Genomic DNA, 24,150 nt, shown 5'->3' on the forward strand with positions numbered 1-24,150 from the left:
TTCTTGGCTCAGTGGGGTCAGGGGGATTCTAAGAGAGGGGTGTTATATAAGGGTTGTCATCCAGAGTACACAAACTGGACATAAAAATATATAAATAAGGGCTTCCCTTGAGCAATCCCAGACAAGGCACTGACTTAGTGGGACTGCTTGATCGGGGTCTTTAACATTGTTGATGCACTTTAATGAGATCTGATAATTGTGGTACCACTTTAGAACTGTATGTATTTGCCATTGTGGATTTTCTGAGCACAAAGTGCGTTAGTGTGATAGTGTACCTAACCTTGAATATTCATTATATAAAGACTGTGTGTTAACTAATACAGTGTGTGGACATTCCTTTGTGGGGGCTTGGGGACTACACTGTACTTAAGAACCAGCCTGCATCACCACCTGAGAATCTAGGCCCTGATTGATCGACCACCGCTACCCTATAGAGAATCTTGGCTGGGGTCCTCTGTGCCTCTCTTCTGCTATATAGAGAGCAGGAGTACAGACACCCCCCTCCAGTCTTTACAGTCATGTTTCGGTTATGAAGAGTATGTCAATGGTGTGTATGGTGATCATGCCATCAATATATTGGACACTTGAATTAGAGAAGAGTGGGCATTAAATATAAAGAGGTTACCTGTATGTGTGTAGCAGGCTGGGTTGTTTTAATTGGGATGTTAATGAGGTTGTTTATGTCATAGCTTGGATTCTACTTGGTGCATATTACATCTTTGCATGTTATAGTTAGGTTTGGGATGGACATAGGCGTACTAGGAGGATGCACTTGGTAACAGGTTTATTAGGGGTGTGTTGTTCACTTGTTCTGGCTCTTTGTACTTTCCAGGTCCTAAGAGGAACAAACAGGTGTTGTATTGGTTATAGTTTATTAGGGGTGTGTTGTTCACTTGTTCTGGCTCTTTGTACTTTCCAGGTCCTAAGAGGAACAAACAGGTGTTGTATTGGTTATAGCCCTTGTCCAGGCCAGATCTTTGCTTTGGACACAGGGGCCATGCACACTCTAAGTAGGAGGGTTTAGGAGCAGGAATGGAGGGTGCAGGAACCAAACAGAGGGCTTGATTTGGGTGTGGAAAAGGGACTAAAAACAGCCACAACAATTGGGAGGGATTGGGGAGGGAGAGTGCAGAGGAATGGAAGTGGGTTGGGGAAAGAAGAGAACCGAATGGGCAGTAGGGAGTGGGAAGAAACAGAACAGATGGTTGGACGAGTGTGAGGGAAAAGTGGAAAAACAACCAGAAATGGGCTCGAAGCAGAAATCATGTGACCTGATGCTTGTGAGCCAAAGGAAGCACAGACAAAGGTTGTGTAGGGAGTGGGAGTCAACTAGAGGGATGGAAGTGGGTGGTGGAAGGCAAAAGAACAGCCAAATAAGTGGGGAAGGCAGTAGGAAGGGAGGAACAGCTGAGAGGGCTAGAAGCAGGTCGGGGGAAACAGAGACAAAGACATTCAAGACATTCCTGAAATGGGTGAGTAGCAGAGATCTTAGGACATGATGCTACCCCCATGGTTCTGTGTAAACAATCTGTTTCTCTGACAAGTTGGACCACAAATTACCCTATATTAATAGGTTGGTTTGCTAATTTCCACAATAAGAACAGACCACCAACATCTCCTCTATTCAAACAGACACTGGATGCCACGACCATGTACCTTTCTCAACTCTGTTCATTCACATCAGTACTGCAGCCAAGCTACACATACTCCAGCACATGCGGAATACCACCGCCGTATTGAAACAACTCTACCACATTTGCGGGCCATCTGAAACACAATTACCACTGTGAACAAAACCAGAAGAATACTTTCTACCAAATACCAGAGATATGGCTGTTCATCTCTAAATGATCCCACTGCATTTGAATCACTAAACAGTGCACAATATATGGAAGAAAAAAGAATAACATTTATAGAAAATCACAGAGCCTAATAATGAAAAGCATGAGACATAATGATGAGACATAGTGAATAACACTCAGAGGAGAGCACAGATCATAAGATGTTCACATAACTTTTTATTGCGACCAGTTGTCTGTATTTAAACATGTTCTGCACTTAAATACAAGTGAACATGGCATGTTAGGCACACAGCTTATGTTGACTCATGTGACATGTTTCTGTATTTTGATTGATGTATTGTGCCTAGAGGAAGCTGTTTTTGGCAAAACAATATACATGTGTGCCAACTAGTGATTGTTGGCTATTTGGTTGGCTATATTGTTTTTCACATACATCACGTGTGTATGTGAATAAGGCTATTTGGCCTTTGAGCTTTTCACATGTTTATATAATAAATACACATTATGTATACTTATACTAATGAATTCAAGAGTTTGATTATCATAGCCACAGAGCGCATTGTAGCAGGGGGATCCCCTCAGTGTACAATACTCAATAATCTTTAAAGTATACTCGTTAAGGTATACTGTGACCAACAGATACCATAGAGCTGATTTCGAAAGAGCTTGTAATTTGGCTTGTGGGAACAGTTACGTTAGCACTGCAATGTAAACGGATCCCTGCTGGCAAAATTTGATCATTTGCACAGCAGAGTGCAAAAGTGCAGGGCAAAAGGCATCTTACAAGTTGTGCAAATGAAGTCAACTCTGCCTTCCATGTCCTCATGGCAGGCGGCATTTACAATGGATCCCTATGGAGTCTGCTGATTTTTGCTGGTGAAAAAAGCTGGCGGGCTCATAGGGATCGTCAGCATTTGCCCCGCATGAAAATGCATGTGGGTGCAAATAATATAGTATTTGTATAGTACAGAGGAAGGGAGAGGCAGAAACTAAAGTTGCATTTGGCACCCCCTCTCCACGATACAAAGGGGGTCATTACGACCCTGGCGCTAATTGCGCCAACTTTACCACCATGGTGTAAACTATGTTTACACCATGGTGGATGGCGGATTTACCGCCCCATTCCAAGGTGAGTGGGGCGGTAAATCCCCATTTTCCATTTTCCCTTCCCCATTCCCGTTTTTGCCCCATAGGGCATAATGGGAGTGGGGAAGGCGCTAATTACACCACCGTAAATTACGGTGGCGTAATTAGCATCATAGCAGGTTAGCGCCATGGATTTTAACGGCTGCTAAGAGCAGCCGTTAAAATCAGAATATGCGTTAAGGGTTAACGATGGCGTTAACCCTTAACGCCTGGGTCGTAATGAGGCCCAAAATGATGAAAATGAGCCGTGACGTTAATGCCTGGCGTAAAAGTCTTATAGAAGGCTTTCATGCCAATGAATATAAGCCCCCATGTGTACGGCTCTTTTGTTATTTAAAAGAGTCTCTCTAGTAAGGGCTGCCACAATAGAACTACGTGAGCCAACCAAACTCAATAAAACATACATGAATCCTTGTTTTTGGCGACTGTTCTTGATACAGACATGGGGAGGAGAGGGTGAATGGTTACCTTTCATTATGCACATCTTGCTACATGCTTGCAAATGGCAGCCACAGAATGCCACTTAATTCCCTATGTTTCTCATGCAGGCTCATTTCAAACGCTTGTGATGGTGCATGCACGGTTGCATGCTGTGCATCTGAATAAGGAGCTAATACATCATGATATTGCTCATGTTTACAGTTGTACTGCATGGAATGCAATCTATTTTGGATGATCACATTCATGCATACACGAACAGAAGATGTACATTGCGTTGCCATTTATTTTTCACATCATTTCTGGGATTATGTGTGTTTTTTGCCTTACCTGTGTACAGTAGGAAAATGGCTTCCTGCATGGCGGGTCACAGTGCCTAGATGCAGTAGGTTTTGAAAGGATGGAACACCCCCCTGTCAAATAAACAATAACCTTGTCAATAATTAATATTGCAGAAAACGTATATTGATAAATTGTGCTTTTTTGCTATGATTTCCGAATTCATAAGTTACACCTAAATGCATTGGTCTAGACTGGTGCCAAGAACGCATTTATCATTCAACTCAGTGTACAAATTTGCACTTTTACATATAATGTTATCAGGTTAGTTCATATTGCTGCGCCTGGTGTGTTCCTCCGTCTTCTAGACACTTTAATGATGCTCCATGTATTGCCATCGGTAGCATGATGGACAAAGGCGACCGTGCGGAGGTCACATCTACAACTGTGGGCTCTCAGCCACCTTGCAAGCCCTCTGTGCAGGCCACGCCTACCCTCTTCTCGGAGTCTCGCACAAGGCTCTCGACGGCTCACAGAGGCATGCCAGGCCAGCGCGAAATCCACGCAAGTCCAGGAAAAGTCCTGTACATTTAATTCCATGAATCGACAAACAAAGTTGCATGTGCAGATTGGGCGCAAGTAGCCAATTTTCTGCATGACACATTCCAAGAAATGGCCCTTTAATATACAAATAATAACTCTATTGGGCCTACCAATGTTGTAAATGCAAACACTACTTTTTAACTTCTATCGCGAGTGGGCCAACTCATGCTATTAATAGCATTTTTTTTCCAAGTACATCATGGGCTTGCTCACATCACTAAAGATAGTAATAATATTTTGAATTTCCTAGTGCCCAGGTGGATAATCATACTAGCATTAGGCATAACAAATAAAAAACGTGTAGTGTAGTACTGCAAAACCTGCAGGTGGAGTCTATGTAGGTTGGGTAATTTCAGGATGGCGCACAACGAGGGTGCTATTGAACATCACAGAATGTTTACAGTGACACCTCAATTATTGATCGCTCATTTGGTGGAAAGTTTGAATACCCAAAAAATGTCGAATTTGAAAGGTAAACAGCATGCATTTGTGAATTGCACCATAAAAATACGTAATTATGTCCACATATTTATACTAATAAATATGCTTCACTATGCTAAATACATGATTAGGTGTCTAGAAACTTGATTAACAATACCCAGATTGCAGTACCTTTGTGTGGCCTACAATGTGGTAATGGGACTTCCAGACTCCCAAATGTACACAGATAACAGCTCAGAATAATGGGTTTCATGATTGTCACTGAGGGCTAAATTGGGGCGGAGACAAAGTCATCAATTACTTCCGTTTGTGTCTGTCTTTTGTCACCAGCCTCTTCTTTGCAAGGGCATGTGGAATGTGGACAGTCATCCAACATTACGTTGCTGGAAACTCAATGGGGTTTCTAGAATACATGTTGGGCAATAATAGTTCACTAAATATACTGAGGAGCAGGGCTCACGGAGGGTGCTTTGGTTCCTCCTCACCTCCCTCTTTTAGGGCCTGTTTCCATCATCTGGAATGTGCAATCACAGGTAACCAAAGACGAGGTCCAGGAAAGTACATGTTTATGATGTTGATGTGGTTCAGTAAAATCACCAGTAACATTGTTCCATCTTACTAGATCTTCAGACAGTGATAGCAAACTGAACGCACCACATATCCCTTTGAACATTGTGGAACAGTGATTAATAGCCAGGGCCCACTATGCCCTTGTCCTTGCTATGTCCTTGTTCATGTCCCTTTAAAGTGTGCTGCTTGATAATACAGAAGCACTTTTCATGGCAGGATGGCAGAACGGATGGACAAGCTTTGGATGGCTTTGGCAGAGGATAAGGTGATGTATTTGCCATGGTGGAAATGTGATAAATGACGAAGAGTGGAAATGACTGGAGCTGGGGAGATGAGAGCCACATGCTGATGTGGTGGTTCAGGAGAAGGGGTACTGCAGTCTAAGAGTGCATCAATGCGGGGTGACGTATGATCAATTGCTGATACTGTACATCTCAGACAGTTGGCAAGCGCTTACACTAGAAAGCAAATAGCTGCCACCAATGTTCCAGAGCGCATAATATGCAGAGGCAAATGACAGGCCATTAAATGTGAGATTAATAACATGAAATAAGTACCAAAGAAAGCATATTAGAAAGGTCTGGAGGTTAACTGACAATAAGATTGTTACCAAGCAAGTTACTGGTGAAAAGAAAGCAATGTTGTCTATGTTCAAAGGTGCTTGAATGAAGAGTAAGGATGAGGTGGGGGAACAGCACTGATGTAAAATGAGACATTGGGGGTCTAGAGCTAGGTGCTCAGGAACATAACACGCATCTCATGCTCCCAAATCTCCCTTAACAAAGGTGGGAGCTCACTAATTGTAATGCATTTGGTCAAAGAACATCTGAACAACCATGACTCAATAACAGGGATGTTTTGTCTGTAATACCCATGATGATGCTTGATATTTCCTGATGTAAACACATCTAATTGAATTGTAATCTGTATTATTCAGAGAATAACAGAATCACTGATATCCTGAATTAGGGAAATGCTGACACATATATTACGGTGTCCATGAATCAATGCTTGTGTTTACTGTCCTTGCCACTGCTTTTGATACATTGGTGTACTCGCTGTCAGCACCCCTTAACTTCATATAGCAACATAGTGGGGTGTATTTGTAAGTGGATGGTGGTAGTGCAGCTGAATACGTCACAGAAGCAGTTACACCTACATATCTTTAGGTATGTGTTTGGTGTACTAAACAGCAGCTTTTGTGGTGGTATCCACAGTCCTGCGTAATCCCAACGTAACTCCTTGTAGCTAATATCTACAACCATAGCTGCAGGGTTGCAGAAACCGTCAGCAGTACGTGGTCGAGAAGGGATGGAAGGAGGCGACAGTGTAGTGTGCATCGTCTCAGGGCTGATGCTCCCCTCCTTGTGGCTGAGGGCAATATGGTGAGCTCACACCCAGAGACTGTATCCTTGACCGTGATGCTTTCAAATCAAATAATTGAACAAATTACAGCTCTTATGATACTCCTCTCTATGAGAGATTATGAGTGATTTCCCTTCTCTACGTATAAACTATGCATGTCCCGAGTATTGATGACTCACTATCTCAACTACTGTTTCAAAAGTATGGCAAAGAGGTAAAGTCAAAATGTAACACATTAAGTATATTGGATGCCTACCTGTGACATTGAGGCTGTCCGACCGCTGACACCACACTGTGCGTTCATTGTCCCTCCATGAGCCCACTTTCCATTCATAGTCATAACATTTTCCACCTGCATATAATTTGGCAAACATATTATATTCTACTCATATACATCGCAATTACAATTCCATGTTTAACAGACTCTGCAAAACATTATATCATGTGGGAAGAGCAATGAAGATCTTTCTTTTTACCTATACAAGGCCGAGTCTCTAGGACTTGTTCTGGACAGGTTTCTGTGTTGTCCAGCAGCTGATTAATGAATGCTTTGGATCGTGACTGGCGTCCAATGGTTTCAAAACTCCTTCCATTGATGCAAGTCAATTCACATGTGCTCCAGGAAGACCATTCTGTTAGATGACAGTCACCTAAGAAAGAGAGCTTGAAAATCTCAGATGGATTGGAGGACGTGGCCATCACAGAGTCACATAGCCTACACAAAAGAGTGTGACTGCAGTTTAATTGCACATGTGTATTGGTTTCTGACCAAGAGTTTAAAAATAATAGGGTATGGATGAGGTAATTTGTATACTGTAAATCACGGGCAATGTTTCCTGCCTACAAAAACATTGGGCTTCATTATAAGTATGCCTGTCCGGTAAACCATACCGGCATACTCAGAGTTCTGCGAGCGGGTGCCTTTCAGCCCGCCAGGTCTGACCAGTTGGGTGGAACGGCACCCGCTCGCAGACCTTGACGGATGCACCGGCACTATTGCTCCCCATTCCCATTGAGCCCAATGGGACTCGAATAGGAATGGGCAGTCATATTTCCCGGCGTCAGGCAATGGGGAATTACTGGGACCGCCGGGGCTGTAATGCCCTGGTAAGTCTCAATTGCCGGGCACCGGAAAAAAAATGAGTCCGGCGGCAGCCGTGCCGTTTTTACAGGCACGGCTATCACCGAGGTCATAATGAGGCCCATTGACTGCTTTTGAAGAAATGCTTGTCGATAGTAACGCACACCAGTGTTGTATACAAAACTGATATTAAAATCAAACATGACCATTTTTTTCGTGTTTTGTTTTTCTTCTTTTGTTCATGAATTAGTCTCAAGTGATTTTAATTAATCAACAAGGTTCATGTGCCTTTAGGAAATAATGGTACTGTATGATTGACATTGTTTGAGCCTTTCATAATACACCTTTTCATCAAAATAAAATTTTAGTAAGTAAACCATGGCATATTTTGATCTCAGTGGTAAAATGAATAACCATGCCTCTACCTATGCTATTTCCAGTGCCATCCATCTTGTACATCATTATTGGCAATAGCAACAATTTTGGCTTTAACTGAAATGCTTTGTTGGGGAAGTTCTTCGCTAGGGCTCTGGGCAGAGAGAGACTGCAAGGCTTCCTGACAGATGATGGTCAGCAATGTTTGGTGATGGTGAACCACTATCAAATGATAGATAGCCAACCATGACTAGACAGCTAGACAGACTCTTACTAACCATGGCCAAACATGGTTGAACGTGACATACCATGGCAAAAAATGTTTGTCAATGTCTCAGAATGTGGTTAGTGAGGGTTGGCAATGGATGGCCATTATGCTTATAGTTGTCAAAGGGTGACCATAGTTGATGATGGGAGAGCATGCTTGTGATTGGGTCAGTGACAACCGGCTATGGTCTAACATGGATGTTATACAATGGTTGCCAATGTTCAGGAATGGTCAACAATGTTTGCCAATGGTCAATTGTGGTTGGCAATGGTTGGCTATAATTGCCCTTTGAGCTACACAGAGAGCATGCCCACTGCCTGACCATCACAAACCTATGTCACTACAAATAATACATATTAAATGCCTGCCCATGCAATGGTTGGTTATTGAGATGAAGGCAGTGGGGGCGAGAGACAACCAGCAACTCTTTCCGCCTTTGAAGAACAATGGAAAGCAATACACTCATTGTTATATACAGAGAAAGGGACTGAGAGTCTAGAACCAATGTTCAAATGAAATCCCGTAATAGGTACATGTCAAATACATCCACCCATATAGTAATTCCATAAAAATTGAGGGACAAGCATTTTTTAATGTAAAGTAGACAACAAGCCAAAGCTACAAAAAGAGGAAAAGATTATGGACGTACAGAAAGAATGTATGTGTAACATATGGTTGATGCAAGAAATTAACAAGAAAATGGATGTTCAAAACATAAATCAACATATTGGAAAATATATTGTCACAGCACTATACTGAATGAAATTCTAGTAAAAATACGGACTCAAATTCAAAGTATATAACTAAAAGTTGACAAGTGTATTTACAAAAGGAAAGTGCATCGTAATGTTGTTGACTCAAGAACTTGTGTTCTGCTGTTGGGTATCTAAAGGTTTGGATGGCCCGGTCATCATTATGACAGAGTGAGGTTTGCCTGGCTAGTTGTGAAGTTGTCATGATTTTTACCCTGCAAAAAATACAAAGTGAATTTATAATAATAAGGTGCCCAAAAAAGTAAGGGTAGATTTGGATCAGAAGACATCTACATGAAAATTGAGGGAACGGTCTTCTCTGAGAGCCTCCTCTGCTGTGTAACAATTGTTTATGCACTATAAGGGACAATAGTCTCCTTTTTTTAAGTTTTTTTTTTTTTTAAACGTTCTGAAGATTCACAACACATACAATCAGTGCACCAACAATAACTCAGCTTGTGTTATAAGCATTACTATTGCGGCGAGTGCCACACACTTCTCCGTGTACAAATGGTGCTCTGAACTGTTCCTAAGTACTTCCAGCATACAATAGCGCAAGTGCTGCAGGGCAAGCAGCGTGTCCCTCCCCCAGCCACAGTGCTTCCCCACTGCAAATTTACTCGCCTAGCATCAGATCATCCATCTGTTTCATCGTCCAGGGATAGCAAGTAAGCAGCAAAGGGACCCCAGATTTCTCTTGGCCTATTCTGCGGGCCACACAAGCTCCTGTATTCTCTGTCGGTGTTACTATGCCATTTTAGGTCTTTAATCCACGTTTGTACCCCTGGGGGAGCGGGACTGGTCCATTTCAATAAGATACAATGCCTAGCGAGGATCATACAGGTTGTGACCAATTTCCGATACTGTTTGGGGATGGTGGGGCCCCAGCCAAGCATACAGAACAATATTTCTTTTTTTTTTTTTTTTTGCCGAACAGCGCTCCACCACCCCTTCCAAGTAAGGGCGCAGTTTTAAACAGGACCACATCATATGAATGAAATCAGCCGGGTCATGGCCACATCGCCGGCATCGTGCCGATTTAGAGATATCAAACCGGTGTATGTGGGCTGGGGATATGTATACCCAGTGGAGGGTTTTCAGCTGAATTAGTTGAAGCCGTGTATTAAATGTCCCCTTGTGTGTGTTTGTGCATATCAGTGCCCATCACTTATCCAAAAAGGGGGTCCTGACATCCTCCTCCCATTTCCACCTACACTTTAGCAGTGCGTGCAGGGTGTTGTGTTGGATAAACCTGTAAATGGAGGACTCCACCCCCCGTCAGCCAGGTGAATGAACGATGTACTGGAGCAATGGGGTTGCCGTCGGCCACTCCGGGAACATGTGAGACCATTCCTTAAAAGCTGCCCGCATTCTCATGCATTGCAGACTATGGTGTAAGTATAATTCAATGTTGGGAGTTGCCACTCCCCCCCTTTTGCAGGGTAAAGGCAGTGTCTCCCAGCTAATGCGGAGACTACGAGGGTACCAGCCTAGCTTAATCAGAAGAGTCTTCACATCTCTAAAGAATTCCATCCCTAGCAAGACCGGTATGTTCTGAAAAAGATACAACAGCTTTGGACCAACCACCATCTTCGCCACCGCTATCCTTCCCAACAGTGATATTGGGAACCTACACCATCTCTCTACTTTGTCTCCCAGAACACGCAAGTGGCGGAGATGATTGTCTTCCAGCAGTGTATGCTCCGTCCTGCTAATCCTCACCCCCAGATATGCAACCTTGCTGGGCTCACAGCAAAAACCATTGGTGTCAAGTAGGCATATTGTCCTCTCGTTGACAGGGAATAGGGTGGACTTCCCCTTGTTCAGCCTTAAGCCTGAGTCATCCCCAACTCCACCACCTCTCGTGAGACCGGGCCCAGATTGGTTGCCGGGTCTCTGAGATACAGAATTGCGTCATCCACATACAGTGACAACAGTTCCCTGGTCCCCACCATGGCCAGGCCTCTCGTTCTGTGGAATTTTTATAAGCGCGCCACCAGCACCTCAATGGCAATAGCGAAGATCAGGGGCGAAAGCGGGAAGCCCTACCTGGTCCCGCGGCCCAATGCAAAGGGTTGAGATCATATGCCCCCCACTCCAATACAAGCGCTGGACCTGCTGTACATTAGCCTAACCGCCGAGAGAAAGTAGGGGTGGTGCCCACCTGCTTCAGAACCTCCAGCAAATAGTCCGACTCCACGGAGTCGAATGATTTTTCCATGTCCAACAACACTGCAGCCGCCTGCAGCTTGGTGTCAATCTGAGCTAGTATTGCAAGTAACCTATGGAGGTTCGCTGAGGTCGATTTGCCGGGTATAAAACCTGACTGATCCACATGGAATATGCTCGCTATATGCGGGAGAAGCCTGTCCGCTAGGATCATGGCAAAGATTTATGTGTCCAAGTTTAACAACAATATCGGCCGGTACAAGACGCAATTCAGTGGGTCTTTATCTGGCTTTAAGATTAGGGATATTACAGCTTCCCACATTGTTTGGGGGAGGCTCCCTGTCTCCATACCCTCTTCCCATACCTCAAGCATGTAACGGGCCACCTCCAGACCCAATTCCTTATAAAACTCGGCTGTGATGCCATCTGTTCCAGGTGCCTTGGAGGAGGGCAGAGCCCACATTGCCCCAATGATTTCCTTAGCAGTGATAGGGGAGTCCAATCCCAGGGCCTCCTCCTCTCCCAGCACCGGAAGGGCTGCCTCACTGATATAATCTACGAGGGCCGCTCCAATGGGTGGCCTCTTGGAAGAGTAGAGGGATTCGTAGTTTTTCCGAAATGTGTCTGCTATCTCAGTTTGTCTCACCACTACCACCCCCTCCGTAGTCCTTAACGCTGCAATGTCAGTATTGCCGATCTCATAGCGAACCATCATTCCAAGCAGCTGCCAGGCCTGCCTCCTCCCCATACCCATGGCCAGGCGGGCCAAGAATTGTGTCTCTCTCTCTCTCTCTCTGCAAAGTACCGAAATTTAACCAATTCCCCCCACAAAGCAGCTACAGGCTCGAGCTCCCTACCCCCATCTACTTGTTTTTCCAATACCTTAATCCACGCTTCGGACTCGGACTGCTGTCTGTGAATGGTTTTTAGCACCCCCAGCTCTAGGGAAAGGCAGCCACCTCTTAGCACCACCTTAAAAGCCCCCGAGGTCATGCCTATCGACTGGACCGAGCCCAGGTTCACCAGAAAGTACGATCTGATCAGCTCAAGGACTTCACTCCTGAATACCATATCAGAGAGGGCTGCTGATTTAAATCGCCAGAAGGGGCGTTGCGTTCTATCCTCTTCCTGGCTGATTGACCAAAGGAGGGTCGAGTGGTTAGACAGCATCCTCGCAAGCAGGGTGCAATCAATTGTCTGGTGAGCAAGGAGAGGCCCAGCTAGGATGTAATCTAACCTCGAGGAGGTACCATGCATGGATGAGTGAAACGAGTACTCCCTGTCATCTGGGTGCAGTGTCCTCCAGACATCCCTCAATTCAAGATCCCGCATACACCCCAGTACTACCTCAGCTGCTCTGGAATGCGGCTGACCTATCCCTATACGGGTCGGCTGACGTATCCCTATACGGGTCAAGTATTACATTAAGGTTGCCCGCCCACACTTGGCACATGTGCAGAAACCTCTGGCCCATGCTAAGCAGAGTTTCAAAGAATCCAAGGTCGCCCACATTGGGATCGTAAATATTGATGAGCATCAGCACTGTGCTACCCAAGAAACCAGATACAATAACAAACCTACCATTTTGGTCTGCAATTGACTCAGCCACACGGAAGCCCAGTGACTTATGTATCAACATCATAACTCCGGCAGAGTACGCTGACTATGACGTATAATGCTGGAACTTACCCCAGGACCTGGTGATGCCCTCGTTTGTGCTGCCCCTCAAGTGTGTCTCCTGCAAAAATACCACCTTAGCGCCATGATGCTCACAATATTGGATAACCTTGTGTGGACTTCTGGGGGTTGTTCAAGCCTGCAAGTCCCAGCTCAGGATTTTGATCGGCATTGCGCCTGTGATGTATGTGTGCGTGTCGTAGACTCTCCCCCCCACCCTTGAGCGACATGTGCACCAGTGCCCATGGTCATGCTGTGTGAATAATTTTCAACCAAAAACTTCAACTTTGCCTTTCTCTTATGGCCTTCTCCTACCCCTGCAACTCCCAACATCCCTTGAGACCTCCCACCCACACTGCCCACCCACAAGTTGCAATGGTGCACCCCCCTCCTGCCACCCTTGAACCATTGGATCATCATGGAGCATCGCCCGGGGGCACCAGAAACCATGCCCCAAGTGACGGCTAAACTCCTAGTCTCCAACGGGGGGGTCGCAAATGCAATTCTCATTTAACGCTGCAGGACTGATTCATTACATCTCTTTTTTTTTAAGATACATGTTCCACCTCCTTTGGGCTGCCATTAAAGTTCTGCGCCAGGATCCCTGTGTCGCCCAAGTCCTTGCAGGCACCAAGACCTGGTATCAAAGCACCTCCCTCCGTTTTTTTCCTCCTGCACATGGTGCCCAGTTATGACACTGCTTGGTTCTTCGGAAGGGATTCAATAAAGTCCTGTACAGTGCTGGGATCGGTAAAGAAGTGGGCCTGGCCGCCGTGCTGGACCCGCAGCTTCGATGGATATAGCATGGCATACTGTATCCCTCTGTCTCGCAAGGGTCTCTTAGCCACCGGGAAGGAGAGGCGGGCCTTCTGCACCGACAGGGTGAGGTCTGGGTAAAACGAGACCCTAGAGTTTCCGTACATCAGATCACCCAGTTCCCTGGCTCTGCACATAATTAAGCAGGCGTGTGATTATTGGGTGACGGTTCTGACCTGGCCTGGGAGCTATTTGTGATACTCGGTCTACCCTCTCCACCACGAACTGGGATGACAAATACAGGTCTTGAAACACCTCCTTTATGAATGCCTCCATGAAGGTTTCCATGTTTCTTTGGGGGATCGTTTCCGGCACTCCGACCACCCAGAGTTTGTTCCTCCAGGACCTCGCCTCGAGATCTTCATTCTTCCCCTTTATCAATTTGATGTCCCTGCGGAGCTCCTGGATTGCATGAGCTGTCTTCCAGAGCTCCCACACACTGTTCTGCCTCGGATATCCTTTCGCTCTCCTTTTCAATGCGTTCTTGCATTTTATCTACTTTATACACTAGACCGTCCAGCTTGGTGTTGACTGAGGCAAAGCCCGACCACATTTCAGCTAGTACTGGATCAAGTGCCGTCAGCTGTAGGCCTTTGCTCGAGCCCGCTTGAGGCTCCTCTGTGCCCTGCTTGGCTTCGCTGAGCAGTGCAGCCCGGGGAGCTGACATCTTTTCACTGCTTGAGTTTAAGCCTGATTTCTGAAAAATGTAGCAGGCGCTCCTCTCCAGAACATGGCATGATAACCTTTTCTGAGATGAGAGTTTGCAGCACACACTTTTTTTTCACTGTACCTTTCACAGATGACAAATATTCATTTGCACATCAGTCTTTGTCCCGCCCACATGGGCAGTCCAGCACCGAAATGCTATGGCAATTCCTCTCTGAACAAGAGTACCAACAGCAACCCCATACACGTGTTTCAGCCTTGTTGAGCCTCATCAGTGAGGTGAAGCTGTGCAACCAGAAGTGGACTCCCTGCTCACTCTGCTCAGAGAGGCACAGCTACTGTAACAGTCTCTTCCTAAATCTACCTGCCTCCACTCTCTGCCCTCTACAGCTAATCCAGAACAGGACTGCGAGACTTGTCCTTGGCCTCAAGCCCTGGGATCATATCTCTCCAGCCTTGAAATCCCTTCATTGGCTCCCAGTGGATGCAAGGATTAAATTTAAAACCCTCTGCATTGTCCACAAGGCTTTCTGGGGCCTGGGTCCAATATAGCTTCAACTATCCCTCCGTAAATACCTCTCCTCTCAAGCCCTTCACTCCTCTACCTCTAACTCCCTCAGGGTTAGTCGTTTTGCAAAAGAATGAGCTGGGGGTAGATCCCTGTCTTCGGCTGGTGCCTCCCTTTTGAACAGCCTCCCGGCCACCTTTAAACTTAAGGAAAAACATCTTCGATTCCGGAAACTTCTCAAGACCTTCCTCTTTGCCTCTGCCTTTGCCCCCCTTCTCCCCTGTTGATCTGTTTCTTCTCATGGCATTGTGCACCTGGCCACCCTCTGTTCTTTCGGGCCAAGGTATCTGCTCACCCTGCCACCCTCCTGCACTGCCTCCTGGCCACCATCTGCACTAGGGTTCTGTATCTGTACCCATACAGTCACCCTCCCACGTTTCATCTGCACTTATCAGATATACCTTTCTGACTAACTTTCACCTGCCACTTGATGGCTGCACTTCAATGGTTTAAAGCCCTTGTTTATTATTTATTCTATTTAATATTTATTTGTTTTTCTCTCCTCTGCTTCGCACTTTTCCCCCATTTTCCTTTCCCATGCACTTGCGCTTTCTTAAATGTCACTGGCCCTATTAAGATCGCTGTTCTTTCTCTTTTTTCTCTCCCTTGTTCCCCTCCCTTTTTGCCTGGTCATGCTCTGAAACACTTGTGTAGCGCGATATAAATAAAATATCATTTCATTTCATTTCAAATCATTTCACTGATATTGTCAACATTACCCAAACAGTCTATACCTATGAATGTCTAACTACTGCACCAAGAAATGTAAATCCATACAAAACAGGGTTGGCAAGACTTCTACTAAGAATCAACAGAGGGGACAAATAACCCAGGCCTTGAGAAGCCTTCAGTGGTTACCAGTGAAGAAAGAAATTCTCTCCAAAACACACTGCATCCCCACTATACCTATAGCAATCCTAGAAAACCAAACTTCAGTTATTCACAAAGGTCATACAGGGGCAGGTGGTTTATTATTTGAACGTTGTTCATCAAGAACTCCACAGCTCTGGTCCGATAGAATGGCAAGATTGGCATCATTAAGTCATGTAGATTCTGAAGAAACTCGATCCATGCCTTCAAAAGCATCAGATGTTTCATGTAAGCTATTCCTTTCTTGCCGACCGGTTGTAAATACTGATTTTATTTGTTTTTGTTGCAGTCTCTGGACCCAGTCGTCCAGCGCACCCAATGTACTTATGGCTGGGGTTTTTAACCATCTCTTACCGGACGCTTTTGGATTTTCCTTCACAAAAGGAGGGCGTTCAAGAACAGTACTTGCATTTGTAAATGAGTCCTTTGTTTCAACTGCAAATTCTTGACTATCCTTATCCTCCAATTTGACCATCCTCCTAGCAGGCAAGCGATTATAATTCTTATTGCGCAAGGGGGCTGCTTGATTCTTTCATGTCCACAACCTCTTGCATCTCTTTAATTTTATTTTCAGCTTGCGTACTGGCTAGTTCATGATCACTCTCCACTTCGGCCAGAGTAGTTGTTAAGGCAGGAGGGGTTGTAATACATTGGCGTCAACATTTTTGTCCTTGTTCTGTGGGTCATTATTATCCTCACACTCCTGCTCGGGTACTACATTGAGACATCCAAGTACATTGTCTGATAAATGTTGGATGATCAAAGCTGAGAAATGAGAAACGGGTCAGCCAGGGCAATATCAATAGCTGTCAATATGGCCTCACAATTCTTGTGCTCCTTCAGAATGTCAGTGCACAAAACGAACACTATTTTATTTAGTGCATACATGGCAGCTAGTGCAGCATTATCCCAAATTGATGCACTAGAAACCACTGGCAGGCAAGCAGAGGAATCCATTGTGGAGTCAGAACTGGATGAAATCAATCTTTGTAAGTCAGGTGATTGCAAATCTCTTCCTACTATTACATTACCACAATTAGTAGACATTACTTCTGACACCACAGGAGGCGGGTCATCGCCTTTCTAATTTTGTAAGCTATGAAATAGCTTTAATATTAAATTATCATTATCTATCAGATTTACATCCAGACTATTCTCCAATGGCCAATTTTCATTAACCGTCTGACATAAGAGCTCAGTGTGCTCAATTTCCTGACAGGACAGTGTGTTCTTGATCACAGCCTCATTCAGCCTCCCTGGCTGAAAGAATGCTCTGATCTTCCCCTCCTGGGAATTATTCTACTTATCAACCCTGTTAGTCATCACCACTCCCAAAAGGGACATTGATCTTATCTCCTTCCCCAATATAGCTTTGTGAGGGTCTGCACGTCTAGTAGGATTAGACCTACCTCGTACATTGCTTCTTGTTTGGTATATAGACATCTTATTAGACATAGCCACAGCAATAGTCATTCACAACCATGTTAGAAAAGCTCAAGGACTTAATATCAGCCTACTGTATTACGGTGAAGCATCCGTCCACCGAAGTCCACAGACTGCTGATTGCACCTAGCGTAGAACTTGCTCGTGCATGCGCTCCAAGCTGGGCTAGCACTTGCCCCCACACATGGTGCTCGCTAGGCTAAGCTAATTAAAGCCAGGTGTAGTATGGAAGCGAGAAAACCTTCAGGCAGCGCAGGGGAGCGTAGAATAAATTCCAAATTCCTTCAGGCAGTAAATAAAGCATGTAAGAACACCAATCTCTGCAAGTACAGATCCGTGAGGCAGTGAGTGAACAGGAGAGATTTTATACAATCAAAAATCACCCCCTTCCAACCACCATTGACCCCCTAATTTAGCACCAGCATTCTTATTAAATCTAGGACCAATGACAAAACACATATGGAGATACAGCTTCCTCCATTCTCAGAGATAGAAAAGTAATCAAACCCTGCCCAGGAAGAAATCTGGACAGCAGAAGGGCACCTTATATTTAGAAAACCGTTGAAAACCTGGCTCTTCAATATACTAGCATAGAACTATTCACAACCCAACCAAGGAAACAGACTACATCAGGCTGCCTCAATTCTGTCAACCATTGCACAACTTGACACCCTTTCAACAAAGAAGACATCACAAAGAACACAACAACCAAATACTCACATCAGAATGTTCGAAATCATGGCAACCCTCCAAATTGAGCTAGCAGGCAAAATTGTCATATCCTCTCGTGAATCTCCACTGTCATCACCAGAGAATTTGCTATTCATACATGGAATGGGAATATGACAGTAGACAAATCTATGAGACAGTGTAAAACACATCCATGGAAAAACCTTAGTCTACCATGTCTGAGCACAGACCCTAAACAAGAGCCTTACATTTCATCCACCTCACTCAGCACATGCTCACCAACTCACTGACACAAAACAGCTAAAACAAAACCCTCAGCCCACCACAACATAGTCGAAAATCTACATCTCACCAATCAACTGCTAATCCAATGCACCATCTAAAACACACTGATGATTCCCAAACCTCCCAGGTCTCCCATCTGGATACATATATCTCTGTGTTGGGAATATTACAATCCACCTATAGAACACATCCACACAGTAGCCTGTTGCTCCTGGTTGTCCATGCACCAGAGTTCATCACAATATCTTGACTTTTGTCACCACTCTAACCACCTCTTACCTATTTTCAATTTCAAATCCACGATTAATGTTTTTATTTTATTTATACATCAAGTAAATTGTGTTTCAAAGCACCTACAGGGCAACGGGCAGGGGACATGGGAATGAAAGGCAATTATAATAACAATGAAGAAGGAAAGAAGCCGTCCTACTAGGCCTTGTGAGCATTCAGAACATGCAAATGTAGAGATATGGGTTGGGGTGGGGGATAGGTGCTTAGGAGTGCCATAATTGGAAGTGCCAGGGAGTAAGTTGCAAGCAACTGTTAAGTTCCAGCCAAAGATCACTTGGAAGAGTGGTCTACTGGCAAAAATCAATAAATGCAGGCATTTGAGATAACAGAGGCCAGTGGGTACCCAACAGCAAGTGCTGCGAGTTGGCTTAGGATGAAGGCTATTGGGGGGGGGGGCATGGCCCAGAAGGACACATAAGGGCCCTGGTCACTAATATCAGAGGCTGTGGGGTTAGCAAGGGAGGGAGAGTGGGAAGGGGGAGTTGAACCTAGAGCTAGATGAACCTAGAGTTGATGAGAAGGACAGTGTTACATTGTACTTATCCCGATAATATAACATAACATTTGTTACTGATGATCTGTATGTTAATATGCCAAATGACATAATAAACATGAAACAAATGCACTTCATTGCATACAAATCAAAAAGTGGAATATTGAACACATAGCCATGCATTTTAAGGATCATTTATGAAATAGTACCCAATCTCTTTTTCGATCCTAAAGTGAATATTCATAGTTGATTGAAATGGTTACCTGGACAAGGAACATAACAAGGTGTCTGTAGTGCAGTCTCTTTGGATGGCAAATCCCCACAGAGCTTATTTTCTACTGGTTTTGTTGTATCCGAGAAAGAGGCATCATGTACTACGCAGGTGATATTTCGTGCCTGAAATCCATCTCCACATTCACCACTCTAAGAGAGAACAAACATGGCACCTGTAAGATTCATTGGTTGTGGCAGACACGCTATGAGCTTTAATGGCTCTTGTTGCAGACATGCAGACATTATCTCGAGCTTTACAGTGCCCTTGTGTCCAGGTAAACATTGAGCTGCAAAGGCTACAGAATACACATCATAATAATTGTATAGCAGTACTTTCTTAAACAACTATCACATTCCCCCCACATCATAAAACATTGAAATACACACAGTTGCTTGGAACAAAGACCAGTCAGATCCATGGCCTTTTCAGACAATTTTACTACATAATTGTATTGATTCTTTTTGCAGGGTGTGAAGATGGCGATTATATGTTCTTCTTGTGCAGCGTTCACATGAGTTTTGCATCTTGACCGCACTTTATTAAAATGTGTAATAAACACATAAATAAATCAGTGAAAATTAAAGTTTTTAAAGCTCTTTATGATAAATACTTTGTTGTTTTTATAACTTCTCTGTTACGATCTGTGTAATCATGCACCAATTGTATACATCTGATTATCCACAGTTTGGCTCCTGTAGGAACAATTAGTGTGGTATATTACAAGTAGTGCAGCATTTTAACCAGGCCAAGAATGTTATCAGCCCCTCAGACTCCTAAGAAGGTATGTGCCAGCATCTAAATGATGATGGTATTTCATACATTGTGTGTGTGGCTTAACATTGATGTGAGGCACTGGGGTGAACTAAAGAAGGGGCGACTTAAATTTTATTGTTAAATAGCAGCATAGTGTAGATTTAGCAACTGACAAATGCAACCTTTCACTAACTTATAACATATTAATCCCTAATCCCTAACCCAACTAATATATATATATACATAATCTTTAGAAAATACAATGGGGCTAGCTGTTGTGCACAATATGGGTGCAAATTGAAGTTACTCTGCTGTGATTATTTGGAAAATAAAATGAACAAACTAATACTGTTTTTCAGTGTGGACATGGAGCTCTGAATGTGAGGAATATGCAGAATCATTCTGCCTAAAGCAGCCACTGGGCCTCATTATGAGTTTGGAGGTAGCCATGCCATTTTTACTGGCATGGCTACCCCCAAACTCGGGTCCGGGTCCCGAAATATGGGCATTACCAGGCCATTCCGACTTTTGTGGGCCCGGTCATTTCCATACGCGGGACCCGCACCCGGTATGTCCCCATTCCCATTTGAGCCAACATAGGGCTCAAATGATAATGGGGCACATGGTAACAATGGCCTGTTAATAACTGGACCATTGCTACCATTCTGTTCTGCTAGCGGGTGCTGCTCTGCACGTCTGACCAGGCGTACAGAGCGGCCCCGCGAACAGAACTCGTAATGTGGTGGTAGAGTGATAACGGTGCTATCATCACTACCGGTGCTGTTATCACTCTACCACCAGGGTCGTAATGATGCCCATTGTTTATAGCTTCTAGCAGAGGAAATTAGAAAGAAAGTGTTCCAAATACCCATCTGGGGCCACTGAGCTGAACCTTGTACAAAGGTTACTGTGAAGGAGCACGTGTTAGCCTCTTGGAAAATGACTAGGGTGTGTGCTAAAGATGGCTGCCATTTTTTAGAAACATTATTCATGACATCTCCATTTATGAGGAATGAGGGAAAAAGAGGTAAGGAATCCATATTGGATATAGGAGAGAGAAGGGAATGGCAGAGAAGTGGATTTAAAAGGCTGAGAAGGAGAAGTGTCAGGGGCTGGCATATTGAGGTTGGATGAATGAAGGGAGAAGTGTTGAGAATGAGAAATTAAGGGGGTGCTGGATGCTGGCTGTCTGTGTTTAGAACTGAGCGCTTGGAGACTGCAGCCAATGTCAGTGGAAGAAGGAGGGGCTGCTCCAGCAGGCAGTGGATTTCACAGACCTGAATGATGGAGAGGCTGCCGGGATTGTCAAAGACTTCCCATTTAAGATGAGTTTTCATCGCTGAATTATGTGAGAATGCCCTGTAAAAGCAATTATAATGAATAAAGCAATTGATTAGCAGGATCCCTATCTTAGCTTGAAGGTGGGATTGTGGGTTAAAATAAACAAGGTGACATGAGCACAATGTGTCTTTGCCTTCTATGTGAAAGGTGCAGATATTCTAAGTGCAAACTGAAAGCAACGTAAGCCTACTAGGATCTCTAGTGTCTTTCAAGGTTACAGACAGCTATCTGTTTCCAGACAAACAGTGAAGTCTAAATAGAATTACTAAGAGAGAAAATATCTTTATTGCGGGGAGAGCGGTGGCGTTGAACCATTTTCGATTCTCTATCTTGGTCTGAGAAATAGAGAAAGCTTTCACTCCAATGTAAAATGTGAAGTTACAACTTGTGGTTTCATTTCATATGGTTGCAAATGTCACATCAATTTTGTTACATTGAATGTATTATTTTCACCCCGAACGTTGTGTACTAAGATGAGATTTTCAAACTGCATGTAAAAAATACATGATAGCATAAGTACATATGCTAGACTATTATTTGTGTGGCCCAGGAGATTTACTCTGTTGGTTCATTAGGCAACCCACTATACCACCTGCGGTAAAATTAGTGTGCACCACCCTACACAAAGTTTAATAATTGTCTACAAATAGGACCTAAATAAAAGCGAAAAATTGCAAATTACCCATGTTTAGATGCATGCTTTAACAAACAAGGGATATGCACATTATTGCATGTGCTTGTAACAACCTGGTGAAGATAAGTAGAGGTATGAAATCCTACAATCCACTATAGACAACATCAATATGGCTTTCAGGCCCCAGCAGGGGGCAAACATGGGTGGAAATGGCCCACAATCCAGAGCCATGGTAGGCTTGAGAAAGGCAAGGGCCCTCTGCAAGGGCTGTGGGCCGTTACTACCCATATCTGCACCCCCCACCAGGGTGTGAAAGCCATTCACACCCTGGGGTTCATATGGTGTGCAAATGGCTTTCCTTTTTCCTTTTTTCCTCTGGATATTGGCTGGCATAAGTAATGTCAATCATCGAAGTGAAAACAAAAAAATGAATCCAAGATGGCTGCCACCGTAGGGAAAAGAGACTATGGGCCTCATTATGAGTCCGGTGGTAACCGCAGTGGTAAAACCACCTGGTTACCGCCAGACTCGTATTACCATTCCGCCTCCGTGACTCCCGGAAATACCAGGGCATTACGACCCTGGTGTCCTGGGAATCCCGGAGGCGGAATGGTGTAAATCCCCATTCCCATTGAGTCCCATAGGACTCAATGGGACTGGGGAACTGTAAACACCGGCACCATCTCGTGATGGTGCTGGTGTTTCCACGTCCGCCTGCAGGCGGGAGGTGTTCAACCCACCAGGTCAGACCTGGCGGGAAGATCACCTCCCGCCTGCAGGACTCGGGATCAGGCGGTCAGGAATTAACAGTGGTGGCGGGTTTACCGCCACTGTTAATTCCGGACTGCCCGACCCGTAATGAGGCCCAAAGTCTCTTTTCCTTTTTGATGGTTGCGGCTGGCATGGTGGGCGTGGCGGACTGGAGCATAAAGCTCTGGTCCTGCAGGTAAGTAGAGATGGAGGGATGGTATGGGGAAGGGGTTGGGATTGTTTTGGGGGTGTGGAAGTGGGCAGGCAAAAGAGAGAGGCTCATGTTTCCTCCCCACATAAAAGAAAAATTGTGTCACCCGGGGAAGGACCTCGGGTGGCTGGAACAGCAGGCAAATAATCTGATTGGCCAATTGTCCTTCCCAGGGTGCATATTATGGAAATAACATTACGGTAAAGATCTGTAACAGGGAATTACTGAAAACTGCAAGTGACCAATATCAATTGTCCCTAAAAAGACCATCTAGTAGGAAGAAATCACACCCCCGCTGCTTTTCTCGCAAGGGACGTTTGGCATGGAAATAAAACATCCACATTCATGATACACTCCCAATGATTAAAAAACTTTTCATTTTACTATCTTACATCACCGTATTTTCCTGGCAGCAGAGGCTAAAGTGGAATGCTACCAGGGAATTGGGGGGGTAGCAAGGGCATTTGTTTTTTTATGTGTTCCAGAGGGTTTATGATCTAACATTTTCGGTATATTTCCAATTCAAAGCTCTTTACTTACTTTAGCAGGAACGTGTAAAGATTGAGCATATTTTTAGTATCCACATTACACCCAGATGTATATACCATCCCAGCAAAGAACGATTTATAAAGCCTTTTTCAATGGGATTTCGCCATTGTAAAATGCTTTTGTAAATCAGGCACAAAGTGTTTTTATCATATGTTGGCACTTTAAAAATGTGTGAAGTATTTATTGCAGGTATGTTACATCAGCGTATATGTACTTTATTAGTAGTGTGGAAAGTTATAGGTTAACTGTCACACACTTTAAATACATACAGAAAGACAAATGTCTTTGTAAAAACACAATAGCTTATATATTGTGTGCAGACATGCACGTTATGATTTAGTTCAGAACTGCTGTTTCTGGAAAGACACACCCACTCCTTTTGTTATGTAACACTGGAAATCAATCTCTGATCTTTTGCCTCTTCATCTTACTCTTCGTCTCCTAAAAGCGATATCTTCTTCTTCTTGTAAATACTGTTGATTTCGTTTCCTCTCAACAGCAACACATTTTATATAATGATGAAAAAGCTCCAACATCATTTGACTGAATT

General features: G+C 44.3%; 1 protein-coding gene across 1 annotated transcript in view; it reads right to left on the reverse strand.

Annotated features, from left to right (window-relative positions):
* The window catches only part of THSD7B (thrombospondin type 1 domain containing 7B), a 2,969,219-nt gene that overhangs the window by 154,108 nt on the left and 2,790,961 nt on the right, over positions 1–24,150 (reverse strand). The window contains exons 22-25 of the mRNA XM_069616536.1: positions 19,352–19,511; positions 7,121–7,294; positions 6,901–6,996; positions 3,717–3,799 (exon numbers count right to left, since the gene is read on the reverse strand). Of these exons, the coding sequence (XP_069472637.1) occupies positions 3,717–3,799; positions 6,901–6,996; positions 7,121–7,294; positions 19,352–19,511 (513 nt within the window). The remainder of the gene's footprint in view (positions 1–3,716; positions 3,800–6,900; positions 6,997–7,120; positions 7,295–19,351; positions 19,512–24,150) is intronic.

This window comes from Ambystoma mexicanum, chromosome 9 (genome assembly GCF_040938575.1).
Source record: "Ambystoma mexicanum isolate Mex_15411 chromosome 9, UKY_AmexF1_1, whole genome shotgun sequence".
Lineage (NCBI taxonomy): Eukaryota > Metazoa > Chordata > Amphibia > Caudata > Ambystomatidae > Ambystoma > Ambystoma mexicanum.